The 21047-nt window shown below is 44.8% G+C and overlaps 1 protein-coding gene across 3 annotated transcripts in view; it reads right to left on the bottom strand.

Moving 5' to 3' along the window:
- Window positions 1–13886: 13886 nt before the first annotated feature.
- The window catches only part of CCDC112 (coiled-coil domain containing 112), a 30442-nt gene continuing 23281 nt past the window's right edge, over window positions 13887–21047 (bottom strand). For 2 of the 3 annotated variants that reach the window (XM_088477695.1, XM_088477694.1), the window contains one exon: window positions 13888–14386. In XM_088477695.1, coding sequence (XP_088333821.1) covers window positions 14356–14386 — 31 coding nt within the window. In that variant the 3' untranslated portion in view covers window positions 13888–14355. Of the gene's footprint in view, window positions 14387–21047 lie in introns of all 3 variants that reach the window. The other variant, XM_088477696.1, reaches the window with a different exon arrangement.

Raw genomic sequence — 21047 nt, forward strand, 5'->3', positions numbered from 1 at the left:
CATTTCGCACCATGGAAACCATCAGACAGCGTCTGTCACATGACTGTCATAGCTAAACTGACTTTCTATCGGCTCCATGTTGTGGTTGGCGACATTTGCAGTACTTAGCATACTATATACATTGATAACACTATCTTCTTCTCTTATCCTCAAGTGTACTGCCTGGGTTTCATCCTCACATTCATTCCCTGCCCCAATCCTGCCACTTCCACCTAATAGGACCTCTCTCACCTTGGAAGCAAGAAAACTGGGATGTAGTTATGGTGCGGCTGCTGGTCACAATCCCGACTGTAGAATGTCAGCAAAGATTTATGATAGGCGTCGAAATACCGATGCCAGAATCCAGGACGATATGTGCCCAAACAAGGTAAGTCCGGGCCCCCCGTCCTGTTAGCCACGGGGGAAGGGGGGGAGGGTTAGGGAGTGTAGCGAGGGGTTAGCATTAGTTTTTTTGGGGGGGGAAGTTAGGAACCCCTAGGGGGGAGGGTTAGGCAACCCCAGGTTGAGGTTAGGTTTAGGGAGCGGTAAGGGGGGGGGGGTTAGGCACCCAGTCCCATTCCATAAAACTCATTTCCACTTTCTGCCCTTCTCTCACTTCTGCTACTGTCCATTCTCTCACTCCCTGGCCTTCCATTTACCCAGAAATGTCACACTGTAGAAATGTGAGTGACACTGTACCTCAGGGTTGCCTACCCTCCCGATTCGGGCGGGAGCCTCCCGATAAACAGGTGCAGCTCCCGCTCCCCTGGAAAGTCAGGCAAGCCTCCCGCCTGCCGCCGATCCCCCGTCTCCCCCCCGCCAGTACCTGTTAAACCCCCGCAGCGGGGGGCCTCTGACGCGATTCGCGTCATTTTGGCCCCGCCCCCTGCTTCACAATGCGTTTTTTCGGCATTGTGTAGCGGAGGCGGGGGCCAAAATGACGCAGTTGCGTGGCCCCGCCCCCTGTCACACCCGCAAACTGTCTTCAGCCCGCCTGGCCACGCCCCCTTATGCCTGCCACGCCCCCTGTTCTGCCGATCTGGCTACTCCCTCCCGGAAGGAGCAGCCAGATAGTCGGCAAGTATGCTGTACCCACCAATTCTGCCATTTGGGGAGGAGGGGTAATTATTGTTATCGGTAATGCAAAAATGTACATTAATATGGGCAGACATTTCTTAAGAAATAATCTGCTATGGTCAGGGCTCTAAACTCTGTTGTCAGAGCAGATGGATTTCAGTTAAGCAGGGAGTGGATGTGAGACCATTTCATATCGAGGAAAAACAAGTTTTTTAAGAATATTGATAATGGAGGTGGAATGAGTTAAGCTTTGGTTTCTTGGTAAATCTAAACCACAGGTTCTCAAACTCTGTCCTCAGGACCCCAAACAGTGCATGTTTTCTATGTTTCCAAACAGGATCACAAGTGAAATAATTATCTCCATCTGTGGATCCTATAAAATGTGTCAGTGAGTAACGAATACACCTGTGCACCTGCTAGGTGACCTGGAAAATGTGAACTGTGTGGGGTCCTGAGAACCGAGTTTGAGAACCACTGATCTAAACCATATGAGCTAACATTTTAACCACTTGCCTGACATGGTCGCATCAGATGCAACCACACCAGACTGTGCTTTCCCTGATCTGGTTTCATCTGATGCGACCAGTCAGAAAAGCCTACTAGGTGTCTGCGGGAAGCTTTTCCTGCAGCTGCCTATATCAGAGGGACCTCCTAGTCCCTCTACATCTGTGGCTCCCCCTCGTTTGTGTCCCGATGACTGCTGGCCACAGTGCTCGGGCACCCGGCATCACCCCCCTCCCAGCACTGCTGTAAGGACAGCCGTGACTTACCTAAAAGCAGCAGCTACGGCTCCTTGTAGCCGTGGCTGCTGCTGTGTCCCTATCACTGTGGGCAGCAGTGATCGGGAAGCTGGTTTAAAAAAAGGCAGTAGGCACCGCGGCTGCTGCACTTTGTCCAGCCGCCGACACCCTCCTCCCAGCGTGGCTGCCTTCAGTGAGAGCAGCTGCAGCAGCGTAGCTCCGAGTCCTAGCATCCACCGCTGCTGCTTCCTGCCCCCGGGACCTCCCTCCCCTTCCGCCGGCTTCACAGTGCTGTGGTGTCTGCATTTGAAGCAGACAGCAGGTTTGTCATCACCGCCTCTGCCCGATCACTGCTGGCAACAGTGATCGGGCAGTGTCTACTGTGTGTGTATGTATATATATAAATATATATATGTATATATAGTGTTCCCTATAGCTCCGGCGGCAGGCAGGGCGCCGGAGCCAGAGAGGGCAATCTAGTGCGCGCGCCCGAAAAGGGGGCGTTGTCTATAAGACGCGTCCCCTTTTCGTCATACTTGGGGGCGTGCCCGGCGCTTACGGACATGCCGGGCAGCCCCCAAGCGCTGCAGAAAGGGATAATAGACGCCAGGCACATGCGCCCGGTGTCTTTTCTCCGGCGGTGACCGGGTCACCGCATGTTTCTCCACCCGCGGGACACTGCGTCCCGCGTGTGAGAACGGCTCCCGCAGGCTGTGAGGGCAGGGCGCTTTTGCCCTCCTCCTGGAGGGCAGGGTGCTTTTTGCCCTCCAGAAGGAGGGCAGTGCGCCGCGCCCCGCTAAAACAGCCTAGCGGGAACGCTATATATATATAGCGAGAGAGAGAGAGAGTCAGGTGCATAAATATTGGGACATTGACAGAATTTTCATATTTTGGCCTCTATTCACCACCACAATGGCTTTGAAATGAAACAAACAAGATGTGGTTTAACTGCAGACTTTCAGATTTAATTTGAGGGTAATTACATCCAAATCAGGTGAACGGTGTAGGAATTACAACGGTTTCTATATGTGCCTCCCACTTTTTAAGGGGCCAAAAGTAATGGGACAAACTAAACAATCCTAAATCTAACTTTTACTTTTTAATTACTTTGTTGCAAATCCTTTGCAGGCAATTACAGCCTGAAGTCTGGAACGCATAGACATCACCAGATGCTGGGTTTCATCCCTGTTGATGCTCTGCCAGGCCTCTACTGCAAATGTCTTCAGTTCCTGCTTGTTCTTGGGGCATTTTCCCTTCAGTTTTGTCTTCATCAAGTGAAATGCATGTTCAATCGGATTCAGGTCAGGGGATTGACTTGGCCATTGCATAACATTATCCTTTAGCCTTAAAAAACTCTTTGGTTGCTTTTGCAGTATGCTTCGGGTCATTGTCCATCTGCACTGTGAAGCGTCGTGGGGCACCCCCCAAGAGTGACGAAAAGGGGACGCGTCTTATAGATATGCTCCCTTTTTAATGGCCACGCCTGCCGCCGGAGCTAGAGTGAACACTACTTTAATAGTGTGGCACTTTCATCAGACAAAGATAAAAACAGAACATCTTATCTTAAGTACAGACAAACACCATGTGGAAGCTGCAGGTGGACGCGGGACCTCCCACCCGGCCAGTGGTGCAGTGAATATGATGACATCATGGTCGGCAAACAACACGTCATCATTGTGCACCCCATCACCATAACAACAACGTAAATAACAAGTTGCAGAAAATAGTATAGACATCGATATAAATAAAGATCATGGCTATAGTATCATAGAGACATGTATATAACTATATTACTATCCTATACCCCTTGAGGTTGCTATAGATGTTATAGTATAACAGATTTACTATATAACACTAGATCACTATTAGGTGATTTTTTGAGGGGGGGAGGGAATTTTAAGAACCATATATAATTAAATCTCACATTATACATAACACCAAATATACCCAAGATATACTAAATATAGACCAACAATTGACGCCATAAATTGTAGTCTGAAAGAGGCTAAATAACGGAGTGTCAAGGGCCCATGACTAACCCTATATTTTACCTATAAAAAACTATTCAGGCCTAAATGGTCATTTAGCCCTTTGGTTTACAATGTACTTAATCTGAATATCCATTCGGATTCACGTTGGAGTAATTTGAGGGGACGGTTGCCACCTCTGATGGAATAAGGAATATGGTCTATCATACGGTAACGTAGGGAAGCTAAAGAGTGGGGGATCTTAAGTGTCTGGCCACAAGCTGGTCGCTATCTCCACAGTTAGTGCTGCTCTAATAGCTGACCTATGTGCCGCCGTTCTCTCTTTAAAGGTACGCTCAGTTTTCCCTATATATGAGAGTCCACAAGGACAAATTATTTGATATACATTAATTTTAGAATTACAAGTGAGCTGGTGCCTGATTTTAAATTCCTTACCAGTGAGCGGATGATATAATTTATCTCCTGGTATTAAATATCTGCACATAGTGCAGGAGCACTTTACACAGCCCAATTTAGTAGTCAGAAAATTAATATTGAGTTTGTTACAATTAATGATGTCAGTTTTGACTTACGTCTCTCATATTACGTTTTTTGCTTGTTGGAGCAGGTTATAGTCATATCCGCTCAATAAGAATTTATCAATAAGGAGGTCATTAATTTGTTGTTCAATTAATTTAGGGTCAGATGTAATACGTATAATACGGAGCATTTGTGAATATGGGAGACCACGTTTCAATGATGGTGGGTGAAAACTTGACATATGTAATAGGTTATTGCGGTCCGTTGGTTTGGTAAAAACCGAGGTCTCTATCAAACCGTTAACCAAACAAATTTTTACGTCAAGGGACGTGATGCTTTCCTCAACGATATTATAGGAGAATTTAATTGGGTGATTTTTAGCATTATGATCTTCAATAGTGGATATGAAGGATTGTTTAGTACCTCTCCATAATATAAGTACATCATCTTTATAACGATGGTATGTTATGATGTTATTAGTAATGTTACTGTCAGAAAAAAAAATGTCATGCTCTGTTTCAAACATGAATATGTTGGCGTACGATGGGGCCACACTGGACCCCATCGCACAACCAACACATTGTAAATAAAACTTGCCATCATATAGAATTTTTTTTTTGTCAAAATCATGTACAATAATTCCATACATAGATCTAGATCTGGACCAGTATATAAGCGATGTTCCGTAAGAAAACGTCTTACAGCTGCTATAGCCATATCATGAGGTATAACAGTGTAAAGACTATTTACGTCAATACTGCATAACCAAACTTCACCCTCAAATTTAGGTAGATCATATAAAACATTCAATAAAGCTGTAGTATCAAGTAAAAAGTTCGGGTGTGCCTGGATGCATGGCTGTGTCAGGACTTTGACTATTTCAGTACATAAAGATAAACTACACTTGCCGAAGTTCCATTGTGGTCGTTGGAGGATCTATCCTGGTTACTGGTGTTCATCACATGCAGTGTGCAGAGAGTTAAAGTGATCATCTGTTTCTTAGATGTCGTCAGGTTGTTGGATTCCTTGATTGTTTATTATTCCAAACCTGATTCTATTTGGGTCACATGTTCGTTACTTTCAGGTCTTCCTTGGACTCCTGCCAGATCCCCGCTGTGCCTGGTGTGTGCTGTGGACCTTGCTACATTCCTGCTCGTGTTCCGGCTCAAGTTCTGATACAGGTTATCTGCTACAGAGCTCAGCATTGCCATTACCTTCCTGTTATCCTGCTCTATTACTGCTATTCCATTCTATGCTACACTATTTGGTTTACTTGTTATAATTGACTCATACGGACACTGGGGTTACTTCTTCTACAGTTGTCAACTGCACCGTTACAGTCTATCCTCATCGGAACTCCATCACATAGCAGGGCTCAACCCTGCTCCAGACCTTCACCCTGCCGCAGGGCTCAACCCTGCTCCGGACCTTGATCCTTTCGCAGGTCTCAACCCTGCTCCCGACCTTCAACCTGCCGCAGGGCTCAGCCCTGCTCCGGCCTTTCATTCCGTCGCAGGGCTCAACCCTGCTCCGGCCCTTCATCACATCTCAGGGCTCAACGCCGTTCCGGACCCTCATCACGTCTCAGGGTTCAATCCCGTTCCGGACCCTCATCACATCTCAGGGCTCAACCCAGTTCCGGACCCTCATCACGTCTCAGGGCTCAACCCTGTTCCGGATCTTCATTACGTCTCAGGGCTTAACCTCGTTCCGGATCTTGTTACATCCCAGGGCTCAACCCTGTTCCAGACCTCTGCCATGATACTGGGCTCAACCCTGTTATTGACCTCCATTCTATCCTGAGGCCCTAGCCTCGTGTTGGACTTGGGGTTTCTCCCCCCACCAGTTCAGTGTGTACTTCGAACTTTGTTTCTCACAGGGGCATACCACTGCATCTGTTAGTGCATGTCATGAACTTTTTGTTATTGAGATTTAGGACCTCATTCAGAGCCGGTCGCACAGAGCGTGCGGTCGGTCTGAATGAGGGGAGGACGTCTTGAATTTTCAAGACGTCCTCCTTTGCGGTGGTAAGGCTGTGGGTTAACACCCACAGCCTTACGACTGCCTAAGGTGATGGTCGCGATGGTCAAGACCATCGCGACCATCGGGGCTTACGACGAGACCCTAGGGTAGGGTCTCCCTTGTCGTAAGCCCCGGAGAGCTTTCGGCTCTGTCTGAGCCGGAAGCTCTCCACTGACATCACTAGTGATGTCAGTGGGGCCGCCCCCAAACGGTAGGCGTTCCCATGGGAACACCCCGTTTGGGCTGCCACCCCCCCGGCCCGCCTTCCAAACGGGGCGAGCTGTCAATCAACATTGACAGCTCGCCCCCTTTGGATCGAGACCCGCTACGACCGGCGCTGTCGGTCGTAGCGGGTCTCACGCATGCACGCGCATGCTCTGTGGGGGGCCATCGACCCGGTCCGAGCGCATCGGCGCTAACGACCGGGTCTGAATGACCCCCTTAATGTGGAACTTTGCCATACAGTTTTGGTCTTGAATAAATTCTATTTACTTTTATTTCGTGCTAGTGATATTTCATGAAAAGGTTAATCCTAAAACCACCTCGGTTCATACTACCTAGTAAGCCTGACTCATCCCAGGAGTCTCAAGTGTCTGTAGCCGTGACAGTTTGCACAGACCTAAAAATTAACCCGGATCTGGAACAGGCTACTGGGGTACAGGTGCTCCAGGGTTTGACCACCCATCTGTAAGTACAGGAAAATACACAAGTTCAAGTTTTGCAATGTTTACAGGATCTTTCTACATGTTTGGATAAATTTAAGATACCTGCTACGAATGCATCAGTGGTTTCTTCTTCTCATTTACGTCTACCGACTCCAACCTCTTATGACAGTAATCCAAAAACCTGCAGAGGATTTCTCAACCAATGTGAGATTCATTTTGAGTTATTACCACAAAGTTTTTCCACCCCTCGTATTAAAGTGACTTATATAATGTCATTATTGTCTGGTACTGCTCTCGAATGGGCCTCTCCTTTATGGGAGAGAAATGATGCTTTAATGTCTAATTACCAAGCTTTTGTTTCTACTTTTAAGAGAATATTTGACGAACCTGGAAGATCAGTGGCCGCGTCTGTGGACATTTTGCAGTTGAAACAGGGAACATCTCCAGTTGGTCAGTATGTGGTTCGTTTTCAAACTATAGCGGCAGAACTTAAGTGGAATAATGAAGCATTAAGAGCAGCCTATTGGAGTGGTCTTTCTGAGAAACTTAAAGATGAGTTAGTGACTCGGGATCTTCCTGAGAATTTAGATGAGCTGATTTGAATATTAAAATTGATTTGTGGATGCAAGAACGAGGGGTTCAGAGGAGTTGTACTGAGCATACTAAAATTTCTCTTTCCCAGTCTCGTTCCTCTCAAGATAAAACTGATGAACCTATGCAAATTAATAAATCTAAGTTATCTGAAGTAGAGAAGCAACATAGGAGGCGTTCTAATTTGTGTTTGTACTGTGCGTCCTCTGAACATTTTTTGGCTAAATGTCCAATAAGGCCGGGAAACGGTCGTCCCTATTTGATGGCGGGGAAGTCAAACTAGGGGTTTCCCCAAAAAGGATTGTTTAATCTCTGTTTGTATTCCTGATTTTACTTCTTCGTGTCAAGTGTTTCCTGCCTTGGTAGATTCTGGAGCAGCTGGCAACTTTATTTCATTTTCATTGGTTCAAGAGTTGCAGATTCCTGTTGTCAGATTATCCCATTCTTTTTCCCTCTCTGCAGTGAATGGGACTAGAATTTCTAATGGATATGTTACGCATCAAACAAAGTCTATCAAGCTGAGGGTTGGAGCGTTGCATGAAGAAACTTAGAGTTGTTGGTATTACCTACTTCTATGTATGATATAGTTCTTGGTTTACCATGGTTAACTCTTCATAACCCTCATATTGATTGGACTTGTTCTCAAATCCTTTCTTAGAGTCCTAAATGCAAACTAAATTGTTTGATTCCTGTTGTACGATTGGCTGAAGTAAAAGTAGATGCTCCACCTTCTCTCCCACAGACGGAGGAATGTGTCCACTTATGGAGTTGGTGCCATTTTGTCCCAAGTGGCTGCAGATGGGAGAACAGTGTCTTGTGGTTTCTTTTCACGAAAGTGTTCCAGTGCTGAGAGTAACTATTCCATCGGAGAATAATTAGCGTTAGAGGAATTGAGATATTTGCTAGAAGGTGCAAAGCATCCAATTACCATTTTTACAGATCATAAGAATTTTTTGTATTTGAAGACAGCTCATGGTTCGTTGGGCACTCTTTTTCTCCCGTTTTGATTTTATCCTCAGGTATCGTCCAGGTTCATTGAATAAAAAGGCAGACGCACTTTCTCGCTCAATGTTGGAAGAGAAAGAACAAAATGAGGATCAAAGATACCCTATAATAAATCCTCTGGCCTTTTCTTCAACTTTTATCTCTCCTGATCCTCCTCCTGGAAGGATATTTGTAGCACCTGACTTACGAGGTAAACTCCTTCTTGGGCTCATAATTCTCGTTTCTCTGGACATCCAGGGGTTTATAAAATGTATTCATTCCTGCAACGTTCATATTGGTGTAGCGTTCCCGCTAGGCTGTTTTAGCGGGGCGCGGTGCCCTGCCCTCCTTCTGGAGGGCAAAAAGCACCCTGCCTCCAGAAGGAGGGCAAAGAGCGCCCTGCCCTCACAGCCTGCAGGTGCCGTCTTCACCCGCGGGTCGCAGTGTCCCGCGGGTGGAGAAATGTGCAGTGACCCGGTCTCCGCCAGAGAATAGACGCCGGGCGCATGCGCCCGGCATCTATTCTCACTGTCTGCAGCGACTTAGGGGCTGCCTGGCGTGTCCGTAAGTGACGGGCACGCCCCCAAGTATGACAAAAAGGGGATGTGTCTTATAGACACTCCCCCTTTTCATGACCACACCCCCTTTTCGGTCGTGCACGCGCACAAGGTTGCCCTCTCTAGCTCCAGCGCTCTGCCTGACGCCGGAGCTAGAGTGAACACTATTGGTGGTCCTCAAGGAAAAAAGATATTCAAGAGTTTATACGTGCACACTGTTCTAAATGTGTACATAAATCCTCCCGTCAGTCTCCTGTGGGTCCCCTCCATCCACTACCCATCCCTACCCAACCATGGACCCATCTTTCCATGGATTTTATTACAGATCTTCCCGAATCCAGGGGGTGTACGGTTATTTGGGTAGTGGTGGATCGTTTTACCAAAATGGCCCATTTTTGTCCTTTGGCACGAATTCCATCAGCCCCCAAACCAGCACAAATTTTTAGCAAGGAGATATTCCGTCTTCATGAACTTCCTTCTGAAATAGTGTCTGATCGTGGTGTTCAGTTTGTTGCTCGTTTTTGGAGGGCATTATGTTCATTACAAATTAAATTACAATTTTCTTCTGCATATCATCCTCAGTCAAATGGACAAACTGAAAGAGTGAACCAGGATTTGGAGACCTTCTTGAGAATGTATATTTCCTCTTCTCAAGACGACTGGATGGATTTTTTGCCTTGGGCTGAGTTTGCCCATAATTTTCACTATTCTTCTGCTACAGGTGTAAGTCCCTTTTTCGCCAACTGTGGCCGGCATCCTCGAGTTCCTGAGCTTCAATCAGTTCCTACAGTGGACGTTACAGCAGCCAAAACTACTCTCCAACATTTTTCCGGAATTTGGAGACAGGTACATAAGTGTCTTAGGAAAGCCTCTCATAGTTATAACATTTTTGCTGATAGAAAATGTTCGGCTCTTCCTAAATACTAAATATTCTGTCGGTGATCGTGTCTGGTTGTCCACTAGAAATCTTCGACTTAAAGTACCCACTATGAATTTTTATATTGGGCCTTTCCATATTGTAAAAATTATCAATCCAGTGGCATGTAAAATTACAGTTACCTCCAACTATGCTTGTACCTAACTCCTTTCGTGTCTCCTTGCTTAGACCATTGATTCTTAATTTTTTTCATGACAACTTGCCTAAAGTACCTCCTATAACAACTTCTCGAGGAGTGGAGTTTGAGATTGATAAGATTCTGGATTCAAGTAAGCATCAAAATCAGTTGCAATATCTGGTAGACTGGAAGGGCTATGGCCCGGAGGAGAGATCTTGGACTAAAGACTCTGATGTCCATGCTCCTAAGTTGATACGTAATTTTCATGCTAAATTTCCTTTTAAACCTGGTGGGTGTTCGGAGACCACCCAAAAAGGAGGGGTTACTGTCAGGACTCTCGAGGTTGCTATAGATGTTACAGTATAACGGATTTACTATATAACGCTAGATCACTATTAGGTGATTTTTTTTTAGGCTAAATAACGGAGTGTCAAGGGACCATGACTAACCCTATATATCGGAATTGATATTCAGATTAAGTACATTGTCACCCAAAGGGCTAAATGACCATGTAGGTCTGAATAGTTTTTTTATTTAGTCATGGTCCCTTGACACTCCGTTAATTAGCCTCTTTCAGACTATAATTTATGGCATCAATTGTTGGTCTATATTTAGTATATTTTGGGTATATTTGGTGTTATGTATACTGCGAGATTTCATTATATATGGTTCTTAAAATTCCCTCCCTCCCTCCCCTCAAAAAATTACCTAATAGTGATCTAGCGTTATATAGTAAATCCGTTATACTGTAACATCTATAGCAACCTCGAGGGGTATAGGATAGTAATATAGTTGTATATATGTCTCTATGATACCATAGCCATGATCTTTATATCAATGTCTATACTATTTTCAGCAACCTGTTATTTACGTTGTTATGGTGATGGGGTGCATAATGATGACATGTTGTTTGCCGACCATGATGTCGTCATATTCACTGTGCCGCTGGCCAGGTGGGAGGTTCCGCGTCTGCATGCAGCTTCCCCATGGTGTTTGTCTGTACTTAAGGTAAGATGTTCTGTTTTTATCTTTGTCTGATGAAAGTGCCACACTGAAGGCACTGAAACTGTGCCATATATGCCGCTGGTGGAGTAATTATTTTTGAAACCCAGGAGTGCTGCACCATTTGAGAAGAATATACTTTATTTATTTGTGCAGGCACCCGGTGTTGTTCCTATTGCCACAGCGAGAGCCGGACCATTTGCGTACTTTATATTGGATATTGCCTATGGCATATGCCGTATCCTGTCAAGGCTCCCCTGCATATACATTTTGACTTTCATCATGTGTGATTGACTGTGATAGATACTAGGATCTATTATCTGAAAATCATCAGTTTTTGCACGCCGCACTTTATATGTATTTTTTTGCACATTTCATCTTGGCACTTTACTGCACTATATATGCACTTGATGTTTGTGAAATCGCAATACAGTTAAGTTAAAACAGTTTTTTTTAACATGGCTGATATTGAAGGCACTGATAGTGCTAGTGGTATATATAATATATATATATATATATATATATATATATATATATATATATATTACACACACACACACACACACCTGTCCCTCGTTTCATCGTCCCCCAGCTAGCAGGTTTTTTAAAACTACAGTATAAAGTATTTTTTTTTTCAAAAACATCCCCAAAAATTGTATATTTTATTATTATCACATTATATAACAAATAGCTATTTAAACGTGATTTTACATATTTGTTAAAAAAAATATTGAATCAAGATTAAATAACTATTATTTACATAATTTGCTAAAGAAATAAAAAAAAAATTGGAGGCATTTTTTTACAAAAACATTTGTCCTTTAAGTGGTTTTGATTAAGGTGATCAAGTCACCTCTCCCCTCGTATGACTAAAAAATGCTCAAACAGCCACAGCTAGCTTCTCTGTTGCAAAACGGTATGTCCTATATATGTGTACAAAAACATCAGTGGATTTTCCAAGAGTTCTTTGGCCAGTGGTGCTTTTGAGGAACCCCTAACAGTTCTTCTTTTCCAGGTCACTTGTGGTTCTTTTAAAATGTGTCCATTAGTAAGGTATACTGATGTGCACTGGCTAGGAGATGTGAAAAACATGAACTGTTAGGTATCCCAGAGGCTGGGTTTGGCCACCTCATGTCTTATGAGAAAAGTGTGGCTTGGGGAAAAGAGCGCAGAGGAAGAGCAGTGTAGTTTGGCAGGAGTAGCCTTAACCAGAGCAGTTGACAGTGTTTTTTTATACGGATTGCAAGCCAGGTTTAGGGCAGCAGAGGAAGATAGGGATGAAGCAGAAATGTTTAAGTAGGTAGCCCGTATGTGAAACTACTGATATTCCCCAGTTTTGAAAAAATTAGGTCAAGGGTGTGACCTACATTATTGGAATTGGTAACAGTTTAATACAGTGGTTCCTAAACTGTGCGCTGTGGCACCCTGGGGTACCTCAGGTTGGTGGTCCAGCACAAAATCAAATTATTTATGGTCAATGTAATGTAAATATGTGGACAAACAGAAGGGCAAACCAGTCCACCACCACATAACTGAACCTGAGGATAGCAGGTAAGCGCAATTTATTTAATAATTTTTTTCTCAATGACAAACATTTGGCTTAGGGGTGCCGTGAAAACAATGCTGAAACACTAGGGCGCCAAAATTCAAAAAAGTTTGGGATCCATTGGTTTAATACTTTGTAAGTCTGGGAAGGGAGAGAGATTAAAAGCAGCAACATTGATGGGACAATTAATAGAGAGGATGGCAAAGAAGAAAGAATTGATGGAAGTCAAGCAGCATGGTTGGCAATGATTTGAGAGTGGCCAAAATAAGAATATTGTGTTGACTTAAAAAAATAGAGAAGGTGAAAGAGTGAAAAGTAGTTGTGCTCAACCCTAAATGTCAGCCAACTGCCACAATCCAAATAACACAAATTGCAATGCAATAGCCACGTTTATAACTAAAAGAGGAGATAGGACTGGTGTAATAAAAGATTTCTATTTACCAGAGTTAAACACTTAATATACCAGCTAGTCTTCGATACATAAGAGTGGTGACCCATGAGTAAGTACCAAATATGATGTATAGTGTATTGACAACAGGGATCCAAATTACTATGGATGTGCATTTTTCTTGCAGGCACAATCCCCCTAGAGAATAACTAACATTTATTTATTAAAATTTACATATATAGCACAAGCATATACTGTTGCGAGAATTAAGGCCCCTGCTGATTATACAAGGGTCATTATAGAAGGAGAACCCCATGCTGTCGGGGTTCCCTTCTATAGTGGCTTAGGCTAGTGCCGGTATTGGCATGTTCGAGGGATCCCACGCTTTTTGTCCTCCCGGCCTTATTGACACCAGCCTTGCTAAACAAAACAACGTTCAGACGACAATCTTAATCATCATCATTAACTTGAGGCTAATGACTGTCGTCTCTACCACATTTAGCGTCTATTACTTAAACAAACGCATTTACATAGTATGCAGACCAGCAGATATCTTCAGATACCTGCAGCTTTGCATGCTATGTAAAATGCAGATTTTTACATGTGCAGTTAAAGCAATTCTCAGCACAGCAGCCTTGCTGAATGAAACATGTTTAAAACATCTGTTTCTGAGTATAATGAGTGAGCATTATGCAGTCATAGAAATATGCAAACGTGTCACACAAGTACTCATGTGGCTCTCACTAAATATGAGACAATATGCTGGGGATTGTGTGAACATTTGTTCCAAGAGAAGGCACAATAACACGTTTCTGGATATCTTTTAATTTTCAATAATATTTTTCTTTAATTACAAGAATGCTGGTTCTTTGCAAATATATTTTATTACTAAAAATATAATAAAAAATAGAAGTAAAAAAAAGGACAATTAAACTGACAAGGGAAACATTAGAGCATATAATCCATTTTCCAGGTTTGGCTACCGGCAATAGTAGTAGATCATTTATAGAGTTTGCATGCTCCGAGATCTGTCCTATTCTCTTTACAAAGGTAGCAAATAATATTCTGTTTGTTTATTTGTGCTCAAATCAGGAGAAATGATTAGTGATCCTTAACAATCAGTCTGCAGAACTGCTGTGTAACAACATAAGGTTCGTGGAGAGAAATGTCTCAGATTAACTATAGTTTTTTAATAAACAAGTGCAACAGTCTTTTTGATAATCTGTTTTTGGTATTAGCAGCCTATAAACCTTGTCTCCATGTTGGCACGGCACTAAAAGAGAAAAAAAGACTGAGATTAACATAAGGTGCATGTTGTGTGAGAAAGTAAAGCATGTGCACGTCTCTGACTATAAAGAATTTACTGTGCTTAAATGGAGAAAAATGAAGAGTTATGGTAAGAATTACCCTTGTTAACGCTATTTCTTCGAAGTCCATAGGGATTACCAATGGGTGTAGTTAGTTGGAGTGAGCCATGCACCAAACATTTAAAGCTTTAGCTCCCAGGATGCACCGGTTCTCCTCCATATATACCCCGCCCCCAGCCACAGGTAGCCAGTTTTGTAAACAAGCCCAAAGCAGGAGTAGGAGAGAGCAGAAGGAAGAACATTACTCTCAAGAATTACACTCACAAAAGATGAGGGAATCAGTGACCGAGAGAAAAATACCCAATGAAACCAGGTGCATCAGGGTGGGAGCTTTTGGACTTTGAAGAATTAGAGTTAACAAGGGTAAGTTCTTACCATAACTCTTAATTTCTACTTCAGGGTCCATAGGGGGTCCACAGGGATTAGTATGGGGATGTCCTAAAGCAGTTTCCTGCGCCCAAAGGAAACATCCTGAGACGCAAAAGTCTCAAAGGCAAAAAAATCTAAGGAATGTGTGGATGGAACCACACACTTCAATCAAAATTAAAACCCCAGGATACCACTTATGGAAGGTAACCAATCCGGGTACTGATGACAGCTGTATCCTAGATAAGAAATAAGAATCAAGGACCCAAACCATAAAGTCATAACCTCTGGATAAGTACCCTTAAAAATAAGAGTGCTAAGCTCTGTGACAGATGCGGGCTGAGGAAGGCTTCCTCACCCCAAGCATCATCCTGACCACAGAGCTAGAGAAACTTTTGGCTCTTAAAAGGGATAACTCAAGAGCCATGCCGTCAAAGACAGATGAGGACGTTCTGAGTGCAGATTTAGGGGCATATTCAATCCCACTTTTTTTTCTCAACACTGATTACAAGGGAATATAAGCATCGGAGGGGTGGGGGGGAATACCGGCACCGAATTCCCGATAGCAGAACAATGACTTCCGGCATCCCAAAGATATCAGGTGTTAGGGGGAGGGTTAGGGTGTGGGGTTAGGGTTAGGCACTAGGGGGGAGGGTTAGGTTTAGGGTGTGGGGAGGGGGGAGGTTAGGTTTAGGCACGAGGGAGGTTAGGTTGAGGCACTGGGGAGGAAGCGTTAGGTTTAGGGTGCGGGGAAGGGGAGGTTAGGTTTAGGCACTAGGGGGAGGGGTTAGGGGTAAGGGTTAGTCTTACCTTCTTTCCTTATGGGTTTTTGGGATTCTGACTGTTAGGATGCGGCGGTCGGTATTCTGACCAGAGGCATGTTGACATCCGGGATCACATACCCAACCAGATTACAGGATGGGGTCACTGCACCCCATTCGTGAATGCTGACATCGGTAGTGAGATGTTCACAATTGGAACCCAGAAGGGACGACCCTCGTCCAGATGGGACGTCTGTAGCCACCATGAGAGGTAAAGCCGAACCTCCGAAGAGAGGAGGATCGTCTGGGACAGATCAGATGATACTGTGCGTTCCACCGGGAGAGAATCAATTGTTGAAGGGGCCTGGACTGGAACTGTGCATATTCCACCATATCGAAGGTGAATACCATGGACCCTAGGTCCTGCATCACTGAGTGAATGGATACTCTCCGATTGCAGAGCAATTTGTGCACATGCAATTGCAGTACCGAAATCTTGTTTGCTGGCAGAAGATCCTTTGCACCGGAGAATCTAGGAGTGCACCCAGATGTACCATCCTCTGGGTTGGAAAGAGGGGGGACTTTTTCCAATTGATGAGCCAGCCATGTGCCTGCAGTCAAGCAATGGTTAGTTGGAGATGGCTTTGTAAAACAGCCTATGACTGCCAAAATTAAGGGGTCATCTAGGTACGGCAAGGATCTGACTCCCTGACCCGAGGGGCCGTTGACAGACGAAATAGTAGTTCCTGAAACTGGTAATATTGCTGCAGAACAGCAAACCGTAGAAATCGTTGGTGGGATGGCGTAATAGGCACATGCAGATGCACTTCCTGAATGTCCAGGGAAACTATAAAATCCCCAAGTTCGATTGCCAGAACAATAGCTCGTAAAGTTTCCATGCGAAACTTGGGCGCTCTTATAAACCTGTTGAGAGGTTTGAGAATCAGAATAGGCCTATGAGACCCATTCGGATTCTGAATCAAAAAGAGAGTGGAATAGAAACCAGTTCCTTGAAGAGCCGAAGGAACAAATATTACCACACCTGAACTCAGCAGGGAGTGAATGGCTTCCTCGAAGGCTAGGCCTTGATGGGGTGTGATGGAAGACCTGTACAAAAAAATTGCTGGGGAAGTGAAAGCATATCCACGAGAGACCACTTCTCTGACCCAGGCGTCTGTGGTTGTCTGATGCCATGAGTCAGCGAACCGCAAAAATCAGCCTCCCACCCTGGGATCCCCCAGGAGGAGGCCAACCCCATAAGGCAGAGGGTTTGTCGTCGACTTAGGAGCTGGACGTCTGGCCGCCCAAAGCTGCTTAGATCTAGACTTGTTGGTCTTGTTTGAAGCAAGCTGCCTTGGAGAGGACTGTCCTTTTGCCTTACCTTGGGGACAAAAGGCCCGAAAGGAAGACCTATTAGGCTTAGGAGTAGCTGCTGACAGCAAAAAAGCAGATTTTGAGGCTGCCAGAGTAGTCACCATCTTGTCCAACTTTGCGCTAAACAGTACGTTGCCAGAGAAAGGCAAGAATTTGAGGGCTTTCTTAGATTCCTAGTCCGCTGTCCAGGATCGTAGCCAAAGGACTCTGCGGGCGACTACCGAGGTCGCAGATGCTTTAGAAGCAAGGAGTCCAGTATCAAACACAGCTTCTTCCAAATAAGAGGCCACCTCCCGAATATGGGAGATGGCCAATTGCTCCATGGTAGCGTCTGATAACATGCTGTCTTCCAGTGCATTCGTCCATCCTTCAACAGCCTTAGCAACCCAGGCTGCGGCCCTAGCTGGCCTAGTAATAGCACCAGAAAACAAGTAAACAGACTTAAGAAAAGTCTCTAGTTTTCGAACTGTAGCATCCTTAAAGGAGGATGCGGATGGTATAGGCAACGTAGAGCTCTTAACTAAACGTGCCACATGAGAATCCACCATAGGAGGGAGTTCCCATTTAGTACACTCACCAGGTAGGAGAGGGTAAAAAGATGCCAGTCTTCTTAGAATCTGGAAGAGTTTGTTAGGAATATTCCATGCCACCCCCATAAGCTCAGTGAGCTGTTCCGATTGAGGCAACTCAGCCTTAACCACCTTTTGTCGTTTAAACACCGGGGCTTTAGGCTTAGGAGCAGGTTCCTCATCCTCTATATTCAAGACTAATTTAACCACCCTTACTAGAGAAGGAACATCCACTATCAATTGACGGTCCTCCTCACCCGAGGGGGACCCTGGAGGAGAACCCTGTGCATCGTCTGCCTCCTCAGATGATGTGTAAGAATTTGAAAACTGGGCAGACTGAAATAATACAGGGTGCCTATGTGCTTTAGTTGCTAATGGTCTGTCTGGCTGTAACATCTTGCTGAAAGGTGGCAGATATATGCGCCATATCCTGAGCTGGGTGGGCATAAGCATCCATCCAGGAAGGATGCATAGGGGGTACCAACCTAGCAGGCTGAAACTGCTGTGGGTGGCAAAGGAGGACACTCAAGGTGGCTCCTGCACCGGTACTGGTAAGTTAAGCTGGAGAGGAGGCACATGGCAATTAGCACACTGACCATCCTGCACAATATCCTGAGAGTACAAGCCTGCTGAACAGGTTATGCATGTACAGTAGTAATACCAGCAAGCAGCACACAATACAGTGTATAGCTAATAATGCAATGGGACCCCCTTCACAAATACAAGTAAATATGAAGTACAAATGAACCCCTACACACCTGGTAGTGATGGGTTAAGAAAGAGCAGCAGGGATAGATATAACTGACAGTCAGAAAGTTAAAGGCAGTATATCACCACAGCAGGGCTAACACAAGTCACATGCAATGCATATAAATATAAATATACTTGCAATGGGCACCGAGTCAACTACTCAAGCAACACCAGGCTGGTAGGATTTGAGTGCTGTATAACCTGGCTCCAGGGAGAAGTATACATGGAGAAAGGACCCGATCTCCTGAGACCTACAGCTTCAGAAAAGCCCTGATTAAAAAGGCACCTGAGCGTCTCATTAGGGAGCAGGGTGTAGGAGGAGCAGCTCAGATATGGGAAGACTCAACTGAGAAATCACACTCTGACCTGGGAGAGGGGCTGTCAGGGGACAGCTTACTTTCCCACTGCTGTATTAACCCCGAGTCTACTGGCTTAACAAAGGTCCCAGACGCCAGATTTTACTGCCCTGGTGGTGTAGTGGGGGGAGCGGTCGCACCAGTCGCCCCACAACAGCGGCCTCTAGCTGGTCTCCACAGCCGGAGGTAAGGACTGCATAACAAGCAAGCAGAGAATTGCCTTACCTGACATCCCCGTTATCCGGCTGCAGTCCGTGGTCTCCCAGGGAAGCTCTAGCCAAGCTCCGCTGGTGCCCGCCGTAATCACCGGACCGCTCACCGGTGTTGCAGCACCGGCAGGGGTAGTAGGAGCAGTCACGCAGGTGTCAATTGGGATGCACAGCGCCACTTGCTCAGAAACAAAGTAAAAACTGTAAAACATAAAATAAAAGCTTGGGCTGTCTAACACAGCCCTATTGTTCTCAAAGGTGCTACTGCTTCTGCCAGCACCAAACGAAAACATTAGCTGCCTGTGGCTGGGGGCGGAGTATATATGGAGGAGGGCCGGAGCATCCTGGGAGCTAAAGCTTTAACTGTTTGGTGCACGGCTCACTCCAACCAACTCCCTGTGGATCCCCTATGGACCCTGAAGAAGAAATAATATGTTAAATAACTTTAAATATTGCCAAACTATATAAATGGAAACTTAAGCATCATACATCGATCCTGGCATGCAGACTGCAGTTAGAGATGGCTGCACTTTAGGACATATAATTCTCATACAATTATAAAAGTTAAATATTCGTGAAGGAAATTACAAAGTGGTGCTAAGAGTGGCAACATATTAATCATAGAGTTGTTCTTTGATGGGAATACATACACAAAACCGGCAGTCGGGATGCCGTCAGCTCAAAATCCCGACAGAGGCTCCGTAAGTATACTAATCCTCCCCTATTCATCCCCTAACCCTCCCCCTTAGTGCCAAACCTAACCCTCCCTCCCTGACTGCAGCCTAACACTAACCTCCCCAGTGGTGCTTAAACCTAACCCTACCCCCTGCAGCATAAACCTAAACTGCCCCGCTATACTTACGTTCAGGGGGGTTGGCTGTCGGGATCCCAGTGTTGGCATCTCAAATGATGCCAGGATTCCGGTGCAGGTATTCTGGCCATGGGTCATGATTCTGGGGCGGGGATTTCGACTGCCAGCATCCCGATCACCGGCATCTTAACTACATCCCCTTTGATGATGTTACCATCTCTGTTCCTCTTCTGGTGATCTCTACAGCCTCCTTAGTGGCAGAAGCTGCCCCTATAACAACGACTGAAAACGTGTGTCTTGGCTCTGTGTCCAATAACAAGCTACTCTGAGCTGACAGATATCCACAAGAGTGCACACTCAGCAGAAAAGCAAAAGCCTTCTGCAGAACAAGAAGGGGAAGGAGGTTCAAATAATATGAATGGTGAAAGACAGACATGGTTGTCATTAGGTGGCAGTCTTATGCTTTCTACAAAAGACTAGTTAGTCTGTTATAAGATCGACATATGGCATTTTGCCCTTACAAACCAATCTCTTTTACACATAATCTGTGTAAGACTTTTGCATAAATCAGATGCATATAAGTAATTAGAGGTCCAACTCGCAGGGGATATTTGAATTTTTAATGAAAATATCCCCGCTATGTACCAAGGGGAACTCGCAGGGACAGCAGTTGCGGTAACTGCTGTCCCTGCGAGTTATATCTAAGGCAAATTGTGGAAGTCTTTCACAGAAGTGAAAGACTTCCCCGGGAGCTGACGCATACACACAGTGTCAGCTTTTGAGGCCGGTCTGGGGCCGAAGATGGTGTAAACTACCGTGGCTAAACTGCGAAAAGCTTTGCTTTTTGGAGTTTAGTACATAGGGTATGAGCAGGGCCCTCTACCCTCTTGTGCATCTCCTTGCTATACCTTCATTTACTTCTTACTCTCTACCAGGGCACCTAACACTTGATTGCTTTGCATTGTTGCTTATCTGGGTGTTATGGTCGTGAATGTAGCAATGTATATTATCCATGTCCTGTAATGTATTGTACTGTACTGTAAGTCACTGTAAATCAATCTAATTGTTTATGTACTTTGTAAGGCGCTGCGGAACACTTGTGGCGCCATATAAATAAACAATAGTAATAATAATAATAATAATAGGGGTCAGATCGTAGTCCCCATTGATAATAATGGGGACTGCGATCTGCAGCGCTAATTAGCACTTTCCCGGAGATTTCTGTAAAATCTCCTGCATTGTGCCATTAGTACATAGGTACAATACATAACTGCATAATTTTATGTAAAATACGTATTGATACATGCTCTGCAGTTAGGGGGGAAATGCTTATGCAACAAAGCAGATAGAGATGAACTGTCAGGCTTGTTC

Source organism: Taudactylus pleione, unplaced genomic scaffold (genome assembly GCF_031769625.1).
Source record: "Taudactylus pleione unplaced genomic scaffold, aTauple2 ptg000202l, whole genome shotgun sequence".
Classification (NCBI taxonomy): Eukaryota; Metazoa; Chordata; class Amphibia; order Anura; family Myobatrachidae; genus Taudactylus; species Taudactylus pleione.